Source organism: Erpetoichthys calabaricus, chromosome 3, assembly GCF_900747795.2.
Source record: "Erpetoichthys calabaricus chromosome 3, fErpCal1.3, whole genome shotgun sequence".
NCBI lineage: Eukaryota > Metazoa > Chordata > Cladistia > Polypteriformes > Polypteridae > Erpetoichthys > Erpetoichthys calabaricus.
The window spans coordinates 219,071,706-219,090,496 of NC_041396.2; the positions used below are offsets into that span (position 1 = coordinate 219,071,706).

The following is an 18,791-nucleotide window of genomic DNA, read 5'->3' on the forward strand; positions in this document are numbered from 1 at the left end:
CTATATTCTATAATAAATTGTTATATGCAATATGTCAACTCCAGAGAACTTTGTACCATGTAATTCTTAAATAATGGAGTAAGTGCTGAACGATAGAGACATAATACCAAACTCCAGTGTGAAGTTATATTATAATCCATTGCACATATGTAATTTTGTGCAGCTTTTTCAAACCATATAAGGAAACTAGTCTAGAAATTGAGAGTCAGCTAGGCTGTGCTTTTTATATTACTCATTAAAACCAGATGGAACTTAACACACAGTGAACAAAATACTGTATACCTTAGGACTGTAGCTATTCAAAAGAGCTGGCTTTAACACTCCTTCTGTCTCTTTAAATGTGATCTCAGTGTAGAGTATTTACAGTTTGTCAGGAGTGCAATTTTGAGAAATTTGGCATAGCAGTAAGAATTTTTATCAATAAGTGGTGGTTGTTATAAATTTGGCAATGAGGCTAACTCCTCCCTTGTGTCCTGAAAGAAGGGTCCTTAGGTTCTAGCAATGTATAGAATGATTACTTGACTGTGTGAGAAATGTTTGCACCTTCATAAATTTTGAGAATGAATACTGGAATTACAAGGGAAATGTCATGCACTCTGTCATTACATTAAATGAGCATAATACTACAAGTGGAAAAGTTTCTGAACACGATTTGTGTGATGCTTTGTAGTCTAACAGCCTGAGAGCTGCAAGTTGAATTGAACTTACAAGTTTACAAGATAAAATCCCATCTGTGATATTCTGTGGGGTTCTCAAGTGATTTCTTTGAACTAGGTGACGGTAAACTCAAATCCATTTCACTTCTTTTATAGTGTTCAACAATGTTTGCACAGCAGGACTGTCAAATATACATTATATAGTAATGTAATAACTACTTTATGACTTTTGTTTTTTGTCCAATTGCTGAGGTTATGCCTTTTACTTTCTTAAGAACCAGTGTATAATGAATATGTACATGCTAAGAAACCGTTTGTAACCACATGGAGTGTGTTTTGGAGGTCTGGCTGTTTGGGTTGTGTGCATTCTCTTCATAGTGACTCTGTTGCTGACAAGACTGAGCAATAAATTGATACTTGACATGGGGTGGACTTGCCAAGATTATATGTTGACCTGAGTGAATCTTGTAAATCTTCCCTTGCTGAATACATTGTTTCTGGCTTATTAAAAGATGTTTACTGACTTTAGACCAGAAAGTAAATACTAGTACAAGCAAGCATTATTATTATAATTCTTAAGGTTTCATTATATGATAATAAATACACACTTGAACACCAGGAGAACATTCTAAGTCCACACAGGAAATGCCTAAGTTTGGATTCCTGCCTAGAAATCCAGAGCTGTCACGCCACAGGACTACCAGTATGTCACCCACTATCCATTTAAAAAATTTGTAAACAAAAGTGGGTTTTTTTTTTTTTTTTTAATTCATTGTAGCAACTATTAATTAGTGGAAAACTAAGATTTTTGTATGGAGGGACTGCCAATTATAAGAATATGGTCAAAGTACCTGTAGTTTTAAAACTTAACTTAACTTTAGAGATGTATGGTATATACTGTAGATTTTACATTCTCTCCAAATATTCTTCTGGTGTTCTACTTCTGGTCCAATGCTGTATTGTGAACTGGAGTATTATTGTGCGTGTTGCATGTTGTGAGCTCAGTACACATGAGTGTGCTTTATTTATGCTGAAAATACCTTATTTGGTTAGTTTGGAACATTAATGAAATTTAATTTAAATTAATAATTTGAAGTGTTGAGTGTATAGAATTTCAAGACAAAGTATGCTTTCAATAAATAAGAATTGTTTTTCCGTATAAGTCATTAATTGGTGTCTCTCTCATTCCACAGATCACTCCAGTTCCAGCAGCACTTACTTGTTTAAACCAGTCAGTATGCAGGGATCCATACCAACTGCCCTTGTAATGCCATCTACCACCAACATGAGACCTAGCATGCGAATAGCAGGCACTGATAGAAACTCCTGCTATACTTTACCAAATCACGGAAGAAGTGATGGTCCTCTGGACATGAAGGATCCTCGTCCTATAAAGAGATGGTCCTCACTCACTAAGCTCAGTGTGCCTGGAAACAGTTCTGTGGATGGTAGGGCTTACATGAAAGATGACTTAAGAACAGGTAAAGAGGGCTTGACTGACAGTGCAAAATCCTATAGATGTAAGCTTGCTGAAGTGGACAACTTGCACTTTGTCATGGGCCACTTAACAATGGAGGAGCGTCAACTGAACCAAATACGATCCTTGGGCCCAGACCCAAGGTGTAAACTCAGTATGCACAACAAAGTGAATTCAAGTCCCACCCCCTCACTGACCAGTAAATCAAATGCCTTAGACTTGTCATTTTGTGCCTTACCTGAAAGTAAGCCTGTGGCAACTGGATCTGAGATGTACAAGACGTATAATCCTTTGGGACAGCAAACAATAGAGTGTTCACCTATTCAACCCTCTGTGCGGACTCAGATGTGGCTTAGCGAGCAAATGCATTCAAATCACAGTAAACTGCTGGACAGTAGTTCTCGGTTAACTTCCTTCAATCAGCTGGAGCACTTCAAGGATCCAGAGATTCCACAGGTTAGTGTTAAAAAGCAGAGGCTGACATCTAGTGGTTACATTTAAATGTGGCACATAGTAGTTGTAGTATGCTGACTTCTAGTTGAGCATAAAGAAATGCTTCCGTTTCCAACTGTGATAGCTTGTTTTTTTTGTTTAAATAGTCTTATTCATGGTTTTGAAATGTGCTCACTTTTTGCTTCATATTTGTATTTCTTAGTGTCTCTGGTATTTTACTAGGGCTGCCTTTTTTAGCACTTAATGTATAGCAGCAACTATTTTGGTTCATTGTGATATTTATTTGGAGTCACAGTTATATTGAGTAGAGTACTCTGACATCTGAATAATGAGCAGATGTAAAAAAAGGATGTAGCCCTGAGAGAGAAAGAAGATTGAAATCCAGTAATGGAGCAAGACTGAAGAATTATAAGGAAAACTATACATGTTCTGTTAAACATAATTATGGCAAGTTTAGGGTACCTTGTATTTCTTACTAATCCATGCCCCCTTTTTCTTCCTAAAGGCACAAGAATGCAAAATTAAGTTATACTATATCTGCTAGTTATTTGCTAGATGTATATTTTCAACAATTTAGTTTTTATTTTGTGGAATTAAAACCAGAAGAGACAAAGTCAAAGAGTCAGCTATGAAAGAAAAAAAATAAGTACAAGGGACGAACCAACCCTGGGCACATCACAAGGCATTTTCACATACAGTGAGGAACATAAGTATTTGAACACCCTGCGGTTTTGCAAGTTCTCCCACTTAGAAATCATGGAGGGTCTGAAATTCACATTGTAGGTGCATTCCCACTGTGAGAGACAGAATGTAAAAAAAAAAAAAATTCAGGAAATCACATTGTATGATTTGTACAGAATTTATTTGTATTGCACTGCTGCACATAAGTATTTGAACACCTGAGAAAATCAGTGTTAATATTTGGTGCAGAAGCCTTTGTTTGCAATTACAGAAGTCAAACGTTTCCTGTAGTTCTTGACCAGGTTTGCACACACTGCAGCAGGGATTTTGGCCCACTCCTCCACACAGATCTCCTCTAGATCTGGGGCTGGCGCTGAGCAACACGAAGTTTCAGCTCCCTCCAAAGATTTTCGATTGGATTTAGGTCTGGAGACTGGCTAGGCCACTCCAGAACCTTGATATGCTTCTTACGGAGCCACTCCTTGGTTATCCTGGCTGTGTGCTTCGGGTCATTGTCATGTTGGAAGACCCAGCCACGACCCATCTTCAGTGTTCTGACTGAGGGAAGGAGGTTGTTGCTCAAAATCTCACAATACATGGCCCCATTCATCCTCCTTAATGCAGTGCAGTCATCCTGTCCCCTTCGCAGAAAAGCACCCCCAAAGCATGATGTTTCCACCCCCATGCTTGATAGTAGGGATGGTGTTCTTGGGATGCAACTCCTCCTTCTTTTTCCTCCAAACACGGCGAGTGAAGTTTAGACCAAAAAGTTCTATTTTGGTCTCATCTGACCACATGACTTTCTCCCATGCCTCCTCTGGATCATCCAGATGGTCATTGGCAAACTTCAGACGGGCCTGGACATGTGATGACTTGAGCAGGGGAACCTTCCGTGCAATGCGTGATTTGAAACCATGACGGCATAGTGTTCTACCGACCGTGATCTTTGAAACTGTGGTCCCAGCTCTCTTCATGTCATTGACCAGCTCCTCCCGTGTAGTTCTGGGATGATTCTTATCATCTGTGATACCCCACGAGGTGAGATCTTGCATGGAGCCCCAGTCCGAGGGAGACTGACAGTCATCTTTAGCCTCTTCCATTTTCTGACAATTGCTCCAACAGTTGATCTATTTTCACCAAGCTGCTTGGCAATTGCCACGTAGCCCTTTCCAGCCTTGTGGATGTCCACAATTTTGTCTCTGGTGTCTTGACAGCTCTGTGGTCTTGCCCATGGTAGTAGTTGGAGTCTGACTGATTGTGTGGGTGGACAGGTGTCTTTAAAGAGCTCAGACAGGTGCTACTAATTAAGATTACTAAGTGGAGTAGAGGTGGACTTCTTAAAGGCAGAGTAACAGGTATTTGAGAGCCAGAATTCTTGCTGATTGCCAGGTGTTCAAATACTTATGTGCAGCAGTGCAATACAAATAAATTCTGTACAAATCATACAATGTGATTTCCTGAATTTTTTTTTATTTACATTCTGTCTCTCACAGTGGGAATGCACCTACAATGTGAATCTCAGACCCCTCCATGATTTCTAAGTGGGAGAACTTGCAAAATCGCAGGGTGTTCAAATACTTATGTTCCTCACTGTATATAGTCTCATATGCACATACACAAACACACATACATGTACACATACCTATATATATATATATATATATATATATATATATATATATGTGTGTGTATGTGTGTATATATACGTGTTTATGTATATGTTACTTTGCAGGTAAGTGTGCATATGTAAACAGTTTATATAGCAGTGTAATTTTATGACCCGAATTAGAATTATGACCAATATTTGTGATGGATTTCTTTTGACACCTTACCGTTGACCGTTTTTATTTTACATATATTTTTGCCTAATGTACTCTATCTCCAGGCTTGAGCATTTTGTTGTTTTTTTTTTTTCTCACTTTTTCCACTAACTGATGAAATCATAGTATTGCAGTGTGTCTCCTTACACTCTCCTAAATATTTTGTTAAAATGGTTTCTTCTCAGATTATACTGACCTTTTTCTGTAGTTGCTATTCCTGCTAAAGTAGGTGATTTAAGGAAAGGGACACGATTAAGCTTGTGTCTGTTTTTTTAATTATTTCATTCATGTTGTTCATTAAACCCAGAATAAGCACACACAGTGTATTTGTTTTTAGAAATATACACTTTTACATAATGACTTTATTATAACACTAAATATAAAGATTGCCTGAAATCCTCAAAACTGCAAAAAATGCATTTGAAATCCAATGTGAAATGGAGATCTTAAATTTCATATGATGTGTTGTATTTGAACATATTCAAACCCACTTAATAATATTCAGGGGTGCAGTGGCTGATGCCTATTTTGATAGTGCTGGAAACATCCTTGAGCAAGGGTGCCAGTACATGACATGGCCCAACCACACACACACACACACACACACACACACCCTGGGTTAATTTGATATTTGCCAATTAACGTAACCTTTGCAATCTTTGAGATTCAGCAGAAAACTGGAACAGAAATTGGGTGAACCTGCACTCTGTGGCCTGTCATTAGATTCAAAACCAGGATGCTGTGCCCATTCGGCAGTATCATAAACTGTTGTGCTCTCCTATATCGTAACATGTTGGCACAACTGACTTGTTGTTAAACTTTAATGTACTGTTATGGCCTACAATTCACTTCTGACAAAACTAGGGATTTTATCCCAGTGCAACAAGTGTGGGAGATTTTAGGGCAGAGGTGGGACAGGGAAATATCAGCATAGGATTTATAGATATAAATATAGATTAGTATGATCATAATGGAATACTTGATTTATTTTTACTATATGCAAATACTAAATGTTTCCACTGATACTTGTTATTTGGTAACAGAAAAATAAATGCTGCTTAAAATAATACAAAAAAAAATAAAATTTCAAGCATTAATATCCTTGCCCCATAATTTAGTGATTGCCAGGGTTATTCATTATATTGTCTTTTACGGTATCTTTTTAAACTGTACATTTTTAAAATCAAGTTTGTCAGAGTTCACCATGAGGTTTGTAACATTTGCTGCTGTGACATTTATTTTTGCCAGAGTATAAGAAAGAGACTTTAGCTGCTTAAAAATATTTAATATTTACTTAAGAGTAATATTTAAGAGTAAATAATGGACAAGTCAATTTAATTCAAATTTCAAATGCCTCAAGCACCTTCTGCTTTACTTTCTAAATTTCTCATTCCTTTTTCACATTTATCCTAAATTTAAGGCTACATTTGTGAAATCAAACATGATTTGAACACAATCCATTATTTCAGAATGAACGTTTATATAAAAAAAAAAAAAAAAAAAGCATTTTTTTCTATAGTTTTCAAGGTGCCTCAAATATGAGATAATACTTTTGTTATTGCTTATGCCTGTGTACTAATCATACAGAATTAGCCATTGAAGTGGACTAATGCAATCAGCAGTAATTACTAACTGGACCTAGCATGCTGTTCGTTCCATTACAATTCAAATGTGTGTCATTTGTCCTATCACTGTATTTGTCGCATTTCAGTTGTTATACTAGGCCTCAGAAACCCAAAACAATATGGATTTTGTTTATTATTTCTTTCATCAATAAAAATGTGCTGTATTAGTAGCCTCACTAATTGTGTGTCTCTGCGATTTACGTATTCTGTCTGCACATTACACACTAATTTTTATTCTTACTTTAATTTTGATGTGAGTTACACAAATGTCTGTGTAATGGGGTAGTTTCCTTTTAAGTATTTTTCTTTGTGGATAACTAGAGTGTCTGCCATACAAAGGCAATACCAGATTCCTTTATGTGGTTTGTTTGTTTATTAAGCTTTCCATATGTTTTAGTTGAGCTAAAGCACAAGATTAAAATCTATCAGGTTTAACTGAGTAAGTAACACTTCTTTGTAGTTTGTGTTTTTTATAATATGCGAACACCATAAGGGCTTGAAAGTGTAGTTTTAAAGCAGTGGTTATAAAAAAAAAAAAAACATTCATTTTAAGACCCCAGGACATTAAATGAAATAACTTACAACATGCAGTGCTGCTGTTTTGGATAAATGTTTTGTGACCAGAATGCATAGACTTTGGGAATAAAGTTGCATCTAGATTTTTTCCTAAACTGAGCTTTTCATTGTAAATGATTGTTATTCATTTTAACAATATGATTGATGTATTTTTAACCAATGGGATGAATTTTCATAGTTCCCGTAACTTGGCTTGAGATGCAGTAGTCTGCAGTTTAGACAAATTCCCACCCAATAGCTTTCCGAAAACAGAGGATAGCTTGAAGAATTGAGACTTAATTCTTCTATTTGAAGTCCATTGTGAATATTAACAGTATGTTGGCTGTGACATTCAAAATGTGTAAGCTGACAAAAAAAGAATGTGTTTTAAGCAACAGTATTTCAAGAGGATAATAGGATATATAGTCTTTTTAACATACAATAAGAGAATACACTTTTTTTTTTTATTCTTCATGAAATTTACTGATAAAACATATAGATTGAAAGACAAAATATGCCTTTGAGTATTAGGAAGAGAGAATCTTGTTTTTCTGAAATTGATGACCACTAGGGGGTGACAAGCCTTTATTTTTTTAATAACCCGGTATTCTGCTTGCATGTTCTTAAGATGTGTAGCTAGAATACAGCAAAATGAAAATCTGTGTAATCCTTATCCTATATTGAGTTGTTAGTAGATTGCTAAGTGCCAATAGTGTAGATCCTAAAGTAAAGGTTTAATTAAAGTGAATCATGCCATATTATGTACTGTATACTGCTTTGTGCTTGAGTATATTTTTTTATGTTTAGTTGTTATACTCCATCAAAAAAAAAAACACAAACAGAGCTTTCTTTTTTTATCTTTGGCAATGGAGCCATTCTGTATGTTCTCCTTGACCTGTAGTACAGTATATTCCTCACGGGCACACTTTAAACAGTTCCTGTCTTCAAATCATCTGCATTACCTCTGAGATTACTTTAGTTACATTTGTCATGGTCCTGTCACATGAGCTTCACCAAAATTAGCATCAGGATCAGCACTAGGACAATTAGGAGGAAGTTGAGCAAGAGATTGAGGCCTCGGTTTGCTGACAAATCCATTCTGTTCTTTTACTTTCACACACTGTTAGGCAGCAATAGATGACTTCACCTGGAATAGAAGGGTTTTTGAATCGTGAAGCGTTGAAGAGCTGTAGACTGGTCTGGGATCTTCAGTTCGGTATCTGTGCTTTCCGTGCTTGTGTAACTGCAGCAACTTCATAAATTGTGTGATTCAGTGTGGAAATCTGTAATGCATAAAAAAAAAAAAGACAAATAATTGGAAGAAACACGTAAAAGTCTTATTTTGATGTGTCTCTTTGTCAAGGTAACCATTTAAGTTTTCATATGTATTTTTTTAAATTGTTTTGTAAGGATTATGTAGGGAGTTGCTTAAGTTTTTACAGCAGTTACCTTCATCAGAAAAGCTGCCAGCTAAGAGTTAAAATTTTGAGGAGCTGGCAGACTTTGTCTCTCTATGGATAAGCACAAATTTAAATCCTTTGGTATCTTAAGAAATTTCTAATACCATACATACTATATAGCCAACACTGGCAGCACCATTGCATGCGAGACATCAGTAGACACTATTTTTGCATGCGTTGGAATATCTTAGTTTTAGTATTGCCAGGTTTCATTTTTTTCATAATATTTAGGGAAAACAATAAAAAAGTAGCTTTCACTTCTTATTTAGTCGCAGCATCTGACTGCACTGCTTCTTCTGATATAACAAACCCACTGGAGGTTACTAATCAGACTGATCCTTACTCTCAGTAGAAGTAACAATTTTAAAATTCATAATTTATTCTTAGAATTATTAATAAGATTTAGCAATTAGTTCATGTACATTTTCTCATAATTCTCCCAGTAAAAATAAGAATAGATGGAAATGTTATGCAATAAACAAAATGCTTAGAGATTATAACATAATCTCATATATTTAGCTACATAGCCAAAAATTTCACAGGCTACATGAGGAAAGAGATATGTTGAGTGATAACATGAGCAATACAAACTTAAGCACTTGAAAAAAAAAATTCTTTTTCCAGATCTATTTTTTGCCCATCACGGTACTCTGACAAAAGTGTGTGGGACAAAATTTTTATAATGTTTTAAACATTTAAAGTAAGGTAAAACCTATCTGGGTAATTTTTCTGTTACTTAATACAGTAGTACACATGTATAGTTTACATTATGATTTATAATCCTTTCTTGAATTGTGAACATTTAAAGTAAGGTAAAACCCATCTGGGTAATTTTTCTATTACTTAATACAGTAGTACACATATATAGTTTATATTAGGATTTATAATCCGTTCTTGAATTGTGATTATTAACCCTGAAAAAAAAGTTATTTACCATCCATCCATCCATTTTCCAACCCGCTGAATCCGAATACAGGGTCACGGGGGTCGTGCTGGAGCCAATCCCAGCCAACACAGGGCACAAGGCAGGGAACCAATCCTGGGCAGGGTGCCAACCCACCGCAGGACACAAACAAACACACCCACACACCAAGCACACACTAGGGCCAATTTAGAATCGCCAATCCACCTAACCTGCATGTCTTTGGACTGTGGGAGGAAACCGGAGCGCCCGGAGGAAACCCACGCAGACATGGGGAGAACATGCAAACTCCACGCAGGGAGGACCCGGGAAGCGAACCCAGGTCCCCAGATAAGTTATTTACCTAAAATATTTATTTTTTAATAAAAATAAAACACAAAATTTTACAAAACATGGTATTACACAAGGAGAAACTTTATACACAAGACAGAGAAAACCCAAAACCATGTAACTACACTGTTAACTGCAGTGTGTTTTAATTTGTAGTAGCACATTATTTGCAGTCCCTTGTAAAAGTCCCTAAGCAACACCCGTTCGTGTATTGATATGTACTGTTGTTGGTGGTAATTAAGCTGGATATCTTGATTTGGCTGCCTCTAGTTCTGTAGGGAAAGTATGTTGGTGCATTTGTCAAATTTAACATTTTCCTGCATGCATCTGTCACCACACACTTAAGTTTTGCAACCACCCAGCACTTGGTCAGGTGTTCTTTGAAACCTATTATGAACCACAGAAATAAAAACTAAAAAGCATGTGCATTTGACTCCAAGGCACTTAAAAAAGGTATTGCATGTTTATTGATAATGCAGTAATTCCTCTCTACTTTGCGGTTCACTTTTCGCGGATTCACGACTTCGCGGGTTTTTAAATTACAAGTGATTGCCCGCCTATCGCGGAAGTTATGTTCCAGACCCATCAGCAACAGGAGAAAATCCGCGATATAGAAAGACCATATAAATAAACATTTTTATAGTTTAAGCCTTAAAATACCCATCCCACATGCTTTAAACACATGTAAACTTATAAAACACACTTTGTTAACACATATGATATGTGGATGTCGGGCTAAGGATATGAGTAACATCTCACTATTATAAAACATTTTAACTTCACACAAGACAAGACAGTGAGACAGGAAAATTGATGATGTACAGGCTTTTAAATTATTGACACGCAGAGCGACAAGCAGCACAAAGCCAGCACAAAGTCCACTTCTCCTTAGCGTTCATTCAGCTCCCCACCCCCTTGACAATGCGAAGTGGCAGGAGCTTACTGCGCCTCCGGGGAGGGGGGTTAGAGCGAACATGCGTTCAGCCCTCACACACACACACACACACACACACACCCCCCCCACCCCCCACTCCTCCTCCTCCTTCCGAACGCGCAGAGCGACAAGCAGGCATTTTGGCAGAAGCAGCACAAAGTCCATTTCTGCTCAGCGTGAGTTCAGCTGCCCCCCTTCACAAAGCGAGTGCAGACACATCAACGTCTGATCGCTGCGTGCAGTGTTGGTCTGCAGTGTTTAAAAATGTAGAAAGTGTTTAAGAGCATAGGAAGTGTTTATAAGAGCGTGGGAAAGGTTAACAAGAGAGTGAGAAAGGTTTATAAGAGTGTGGCAAGGGTTTATAAAGCCTTAAAATATGTATAAATAATAAAATAAATATAGGTCGCTACTTCGCGGATTTTCACCTATCGCGGGGGGCTCTGGAACGTAACCCCCGCGATAGGTGAGGGATTACTGTATAAATATACAGCTTACTAAAATGATGGTGGTGTTATAACAGTTAACTAAGGCAGTAGCACCAAAATGTAAATATAAAGATCATTAGTGCCCATTAGTCCCTTTTACACAGTTTTCATTAGGGTGTTACCTATAAAAGTGATCTAATATAAAAAAGGCACTAGGCCAAACTGTGAAAAGAGCATGAGGTGATTTTTGCAAGATGCTCAAAAGGTATTAACTTGCCTCCAAAACCCAACTCTAGCAGGTAGATATTTTTGTGGAAACCATAGCCCTAATTATCCTACAGATTATAAATTTTGATTGGCAAAGTGGATTTGAGGAAAAGTAAGTGGCCAAGCAGATCGGACAAATCAGCTTCATGTTATACTGAGACAGTAGTTTTCACATTTTTGCCTCCAGACCACCACCAAAGTAGCCAGCCGGTACGATAGGATGACTTTTAATTTATGCAGTAGAATTATGAGATGTTTATAGGTAGTAATGGTCAGTTATAGTCCTGTATAAAGAGTCAGTAAATTAAAACGTTTTTTAATGCTTTTGGATTCAGTTTCTCTCAATTTATACGTCTCCTCAATGATGAACAGGTTCCAGTTTTTTCAAGTCAATGCTTGTAAACCGCAGTCGTAGAATGTAGACAGAGTCATTGTTTTCTGTTTCTAAAATCAATGTAGTTGGTCTTCCCCTAAACACAATTTATTAGTCCCTTATTTTGACATTGTTTCTACCCTGAATTTTACAAAGTTATTGCTGTGTTATAAATTGTCTATTGTGATCTCCCTTGGACATTTTTTTTTCATTCTTCTTTCATGCCTAATATTCTTGAATGCACTGTTTCTTCTTAGTTTGCTTGACACAAAAGTGATAACAATTGCTTTGAGTCTTTCCATACTGGATTCTTGTGCTTCTTTGGGTTTGATGTATGGTTATTTTTGATGTATTCATTTTTTTTTGTCTCTTTTATTTGTCAGTTTCATCTTTTGTTGCTTATGATACCCATCATTATTTCAGAATCACTCTTAAATGTGCCTTTGTCCGTTGGCAACATTTATTTCTATAGCACATTTCCATTCAAATAATGTAGCTCAAAGTGCTTTACATGATGGAGAAAGAGAAAAAAAAGACAAAATAAATAAGAATTAAAATAAGGGAACACTAATTAACATAGAATAAAAGTAAGGTCTGATGGCCAGGAAGGACAGAAAAAACAAAAAAAAAAAACTCCAGACGGCTGGAGAGTAAAACAAAATCTGCAGGGGTTCCAGGCCATAAGACGACCCAGCCCACTGTAGGCATTCTGCCTGACATAAATGATCTGTCCTCATTGTATTCAGGGTTCTCATGGAAGAACTTGACGACGGCAAGCCTCATGCCACCTCAGTGACAGAAGAGTGTTGAAGATCTGTCATGTAGGATCTCTAAACTGATTAAAGAGACATGCGTCTTTTACTGAACTGTTGCTTTCACAAAATTACCCCAGTTTCCCTGAATATCAAATATCAGTGATAGTATTGACATTTTGCTATCATTTTGCAAAGAACACAACATTCCCTTATTTCCAGTGAAAAAGAATTCTGTTATCCTTTCATTAACTCTCATTCAGGATATTTTGGTTCTCTTTTCTGTCATCTATAATCCAATTCCACAGGTGTTTTACAGGTTCATAATGCTTCAGCTACCAGCATGACTCCCTAAACTCAATTAATTCATCCTTTTGCCTTATCCTCATAGGTGGTGCAATGGTAGTGCTGCTGCTTTGCAGTAAGGAGACTGTGGAAGACTGTGGGTTCGCTTCCCGGTTCCTCCCTGTTTGGGTAGCGCTTTGAGTACTGAGAAAAGCGCTATATAAATGTAATGAATTATTATTATTATTATCAGATCATCAAAATTCCTGCTACAGAATTGACAAGCTATTCAGTAAATTCCAGTAACACAAATTGTGAATCATCACTGCTTGTCTTCTATCAACATCATGTCAGACATGAGAAATATCTGACATTAGTGTTTTCACTATTTCAAACCCTTACACAATTCTCTGCAAACACGTCTTCTAACACTGATTTTTAGTCTGTGGTACAGGCTTTGTACTCTAGGTCTGTTTTGAAGGCCTTACAACTTTTAATATTCATGTTGTACCAAAAACACATTTTATTTTAGATCTGCTTTACATGGGGTAATTTGTGATCTCCAACTCTTGTGTTAATGCTGTATGATCAGTTTACTGTTTTGTACATTTGAGTTCATCTATGGTACTCTAGGATCATTTCCTTTTTTGTTGAACTATCTTTGCATTGTACTTTATCATTGTAGTTGGAAATGTATACATGTATTTACAGGGTTGCTTGTGATTTTGTACTGTGTAAAAGGTGTTTTGTATGCTTTTTATGGATAACTTATTTTCACAATAAAGAAATAGCTGTTAATATTTACCATTTGCTAGACATACAATCTTATAAGTAAGGTAGGCAGTGTGACTTAATAGTTAAAAGTTTTGGACTTAAGACCCAGACCCTGAGATTGTGTTTTCAAATACTTCTTCTGACACTGTGTGATCATAAGGAAGTCACTTCACCTGCCTGTGCTCCAGTTGGGAAAACAAAGTGTAACAAATATAGCTAATTGTATCTAAAATGTTGCAAGTTGCCTTGGATAAATGTAAAAATGTACAAGCTAAAAGGCATGCATAACCAAAAAATAAATGTAAGTCAGGGAAATAGGACTTTGCTTTCAAATACTTTAATGCAGAATATAAGAGACTCTGTTTTTTTTTTTTTTTTTGGCCCATTCTGGCACTATAAAGTTGAGTTATGCCAGCCTTCATTCTGCCAAAAACTTTCACTGTCATAATAATTTAATTTGGTATACAGAATCAACCATTTTATTGCCCATACATTCCTACCTACAGCATTTAATTTCAAAGAAGTGGTACCTTTTGAAATATTCAGTTATTGTTTAATGCATTTTTTTTTTTTAGTGGTTTTCCTTTATAAGTGTTTTTATCAGATAGGAATTTTGCTTGTGCAGGTACGTGCCACTAATAGAATTATTCTGCTCTTATTTAGATTTGTTATTAGCTGCTGCTTATAATTTAGCATCTTACACACCTGGCCTTGGAGAAATCTTGCACGTAGCAATAAATGTCATTTTGCAGAATTGGCTTTAATAGAATGTGTCATAATTTAGAACCCCAGACTAATTATAAAAAAAATGCAAATTTGAAACCTTGCAGAACTATCAGGGAAGATGTATCACAACTTTTGAGTTGACATAAGATATCACAAATATCTGAGAATGATGTTATTTAATAAACTAGTCATTTAGCCTGTTACAATCAATAACGGGCGCTAGAACAGTAGTGCATAAACATTAGTAGGAACAGTCTATATTAAATGGCAAGGGACTTTGACCTCATTCTTTTTGTTGGTCGTATTTTTCTGTCTTTCAGCCTTTCTTTTGTTGATGTTTACTTGCTGAGCTGACCGTTCTTCGTGGGCTACCGCCGTGTATAGTGTGTCTTTAATTTTCTGTGACAGTAATACTGTCTTGTACGTCCGCTGGCTTGTATGTCCGTAATATACCTTTAATTTTCTCTTGCGGTTATACAGGCTTCCGCGTCGGTAATATGCCATTAATCTCCTCTGACAGTAATACTGGCTTGTATGTGGCTGTAATATGCGTCACTGTATTGTGTACCTTTAATTTCCTCTCGCAGTAATACTGTTTTTTATTTCCGTAAAAAGCCTCTAACTTTCTCTGACAGTAATATTGCGCATCGCACCGTGCCCCATGCATGCGCACTACACCAGAAGCCCCGCACATGCGCACTTCACCAGAAGACACCCACACACGGACACCTGGACGCACACAGGGATTTTATTAAAGAGGATTACTGCTATAAATAATTGTCATTTTGAAGATTAGAGATTTATTTAAGAATGGTGCATTTTTGTTGCAAGGAGAACTTAAGTTTTTTTTTATATTGAAAGAGAAAAGATAAGCTAAAAATTAAATGATATGAAATTGTTAAAAAGTAAAAACTCAAATACTAAGTAACCAGGTATTAAATATAAAGTAGTCAATGATTGTTTGTTTTACCTGAAAGTATATATTTTTTTCGCGACCACAATTAAGTTGTTCCATTTTTGATATGACAATTGATTCAAGAAGGATAATCAGGATTGAGTATATTCTGCCAAATCATCCATGCTTAATTGTGACTCTTTAATGGGATCAAAATAAGCATTTGATGCATTTAGCAAATAGTTATTTAAAGATTTGTGCAATTACATTCGCCTTCTGTCTTTCACAACTCATGCTGGTTTATTTTACATACAGAGTATCAGATCTCTATACTTATGAGACATTCTTATTTTGTTCAGAAAAGTATGTGGCATGCAAATTAACACTTGTAAATAGAATAGAATTCTTGCATCTTTTACAGGGAAAGTCCAAACAAGTAGAACCAAGCAGTTATGTCAGGTTGTTGGTGTTTCCTTTTAACAACAAATTGCTAACAAGGATTTCTTTTATCAATTTACTCATCCTCACTCTTGCTTTACATCACAGTTCAGTTTCATGCTGGTTGTTGTTCACTCCTCCCATTCTGTGAGGACCAGAGGACCTTCATAGAAGCAGCACAATTATATAAATTAGCAGAAGACAAATCAAAATAAGACAGAAGTTGACAAAAAGCTCTTGCAGGTTCTGTTTGGTTTGAGGGTTGACTTCCATGGTGGAGGCCCTCCTAATAGCAGAGCGGGTCATGTGCTGCACCTTCTCCATGCTGTCAGTGACGTGAAAAGGAACAGTGGGTGCAGAGGTTAGCAGAGTGCTATAGGTTAAGGAAAAAGTGCAAAGTATAAGGAAGAGGTGATTCTTTTTTTGCAGTGTAATAAGGTAGTGAAGTCTTCTTGTTAGCCTTTGTTTTGTAGTGCTAAGAAAGCAGAAAGAGAGGGAGAGAGAAAGAGAAAGTGTGTGAGCAGAGGTTGTGAATATTACTAGACATTCACAGTTTAAATACAAAAGATTAATAGGTTTATCAATTAACTCTGACATGCTTAAATAGATGCCTGTATAGCAGTGGTTCTCAACTTTCCTGGCCTTGGAAACCATTTTTTTTTTTTATTTCTGCTTGTTCGGGAATGGCAGTTTATTAGCTGTAATTTTAGTTCCTACTAACCAGCATATTCTTCTGGATTCCACTTATTAACTAATAACAGTAAATACATTTTCAACATTTAAATACAATGTACATAATAAATGAAATATGCATGCAAATCCTCCCAGAAACACTGCAGCTTACAAGTTTGTAATTACTGTAATTTAAATACCTGTCTTTGAAGTCTTCTAAATGGGAAAAGAGGGCTTGTCATCTTTCCTAAGTTTGTACAAATCAGATGTGAGTGATGCGAGTACAGTCCTAAAGTCCATCTTAATTTCCATTATGTCTAGTGTTCTAATAGGCACACACTTAGTCCAGGGTGTGTTTTTTTAAGGCACTTGTTTTATCTATTTGCTTAAATCGGTGACTGCCTTTTGCTTAGTAGTGATGCCTGGTGTGTCTTGAAATGTTCAAAGATATCTGCCAGGTCCATGATTCCCCCAATCAATAATGTGGTTTCAACATGCACAGCCCAGTTTTAATAGTTTTCCTTCAGTAAGACTGTCAATTACCTCTTTACCTTTTTATACTAGTTACAGTACATAATGTTAGGGAAGTCTGCAAATTTCTGAATAAAACAAAAGTTGTACATGCTCATTTCCCATTTTTTTTATTTTTAGCTGTGTTTTTGATGTAGTTTACAATTTTTGCTACTTCATATAGAGTTGTATGATATTCTGGCACTATATGTTTAGTGTCTAATACCTCCCTGCTTAAAGCATGTATTACAGTTCTGTTTGGTGATGCTCCATTAAGTATTTGTTTTTTTTTCACAACTCTTAAATGTTTGCCTTTCATACGTGTGTCACCATCCTTTGTTACACCAACACAGAATACTGGCTGAGTCCCACTGTCTGCTGCTGTAAAAAAATATTTACTTTAGTTGTGAATGTAGGCAAGTCGGTATTAAAGAGATCTGTTTATGGATGTCCATCCCATGCTTATCACACATAACCAGCAGAATAGTCGTGTAAGTTACATCAAGGGAATCATTAAGTTATAAAACAAAATGCAGACTTTTGGAGAGGCGATCGACAGTCTTTTATGCCTTCAGATGAACCATGTATTTTTGGATGAACTGTGTCACTGGAGAGAAGATCCATCCATCCATCCATTATCCAACCCGCTATATCCTAACTACAGGGTCACGGGGGGTCTGCTGGAGCCAATCCCAGCCAACACAGGGCGCAAGGCAGGAAACAAACCCTGGGAAGGGCGCCAGCCTGCCGCAGTGGATAGAAGATTCTTTTTTTGAAGCCTCAAAACACTTCTTCACATCGCCATTAAAAATGTGACTGGTTTTATAGTTTTTATAGTAAAAAGTTTAGGTGGTTTTGTTTTGGTGCTGGTATCTAGTATGTGAAATGTTTTTTTAACAAAGGGAATGTGCTTAGTTAATTAGTGGACTTGCACAAGTATATTACATTAATATATCCACAGTATGTAAACACTTTTACTATACTGAAACATGTCAATGGTTATACTTGGTACTAATCATTTATAATGTAGATTTTCCTTAAGGACACAACTCTTCTGGTAGCATATTCATTAGCACATACAGTGGTATCCTGTTGCCAACTCTATCTATTTGGTCCACATTTGACCCTGAATTCCAGGGTCTTCCAGGGGAAAAGTAATAAAGCCAGCAAGAATGTAGAAGAATCGGGGTAGGCTGTCTGGAAGCAAGAGGACCTTTCATACTGAAACAATTGCATTGTCAAACCTAGTGTAGTCTGTGTTCCTAGGTCTTGCTCAGAAAAGCTCCAGTCAAATAAATGGCTATATGTGTTTATAGCAGACCTTTTCAAATTTAATCATATTTTTTCAGTATCTAAAATTCTTATCTAAACCTGTTCTCAGAGAAAGTTTGCTGGTCAGATGTTTTCTGTAAACTACCGTACATTCAAATGCAGAGGGAAATAAACCCACCTGTTTCAGCTCTTTGTTTCCAGGTTTTGGTTCAAATCCTTCCTCACTTCTAGAATAGGCTTTCTACAATTTTTCAGGAAATAAAAGGCAGTTAATAAACAGTTATTTATTGTATACATGTTTCATAATAGTTGGGGAAAACACATTAATTAAATGTTATTTAAATATAATAAAAGAAATTATTAAATGACTGAACCATCCATCCATCCATCCTCTTCCGCTTATCTGAGGTCGGGTCGCGGGGGCAGCAGCTTGAGCAGAGATGCCCAGACTTCCCTCTCCCTGGCCACTTCTTCTAGCTCTTCCGGGAG

At 36.5% G+C, this 18,791-nt stretch overlaps 2 protein-coding genes and 1 non-coding gene across 3 annotated transcripts in view; 1 reads left to right on the forward strand and 2 right to left on the reverse strand.

Moving 5' to 3' along the window:
* Window positions 1–18,791, forward strand: part of cep85l (centrosomal protein 85, like) — a 157,551-nt gene that overhangs the window by 59,112 nt on the left and 79,648 nt on the right. Inside the window, exon 3 of the mRNA XM_028797800.2 lies at window positions 1,850–2,589. Coding sequence (XP_028653633.2) covers window positions 1,850–2,589 — 740 coding nt within the window. The remainder of the gene's footprint in view (window positions 1–1,849; window positions 2,590–18,791) is intronic.
* LOC114648652 (uncharacterized) overlaps window positions 8,074–18,791 on the reverse strand; it is a 30,494-nt gene continuing 19,776 nt past the window's right edge. Inside the window, exons 2-3 of the transcript XR_003715732.2 lie at window positions 18,481–18,543; window positions 8,074–8,550 (exon numbers count right to left, since the gene is read on the reverse strand). This is a non-coding gene — a transcript (uncharacterized LOC114648652). The remainder of the gene's footprint in view (window positions 8,551–18,480; window positions 18,544–18,791) is intronic.
* pln (phospholamban) lies at window positions 15,674–16,440 on the reverse strand. Its single transcript, XM_051924680.1, has one exon. It carries the CDS (start codon window positions 16,170–16,172, stop codon window positions 16,014–16,016), a length of 159 nt encoding a protein of 52 aa, XP_051780640.1. The 5' UTR covers window positions 16,173–16,440; the 3' UTR covers window positions 15,674–16,013.

Bases quoted from the DNA above. Each gene is read 5' to 3' on its own strand.
- pln (XM_051924680.1), bottom strand. From the start codon at position 16,172: ATGGAGAAGGTGCAGCACATGACCCGCTCTGCTATTAGGAGGGCCTCC.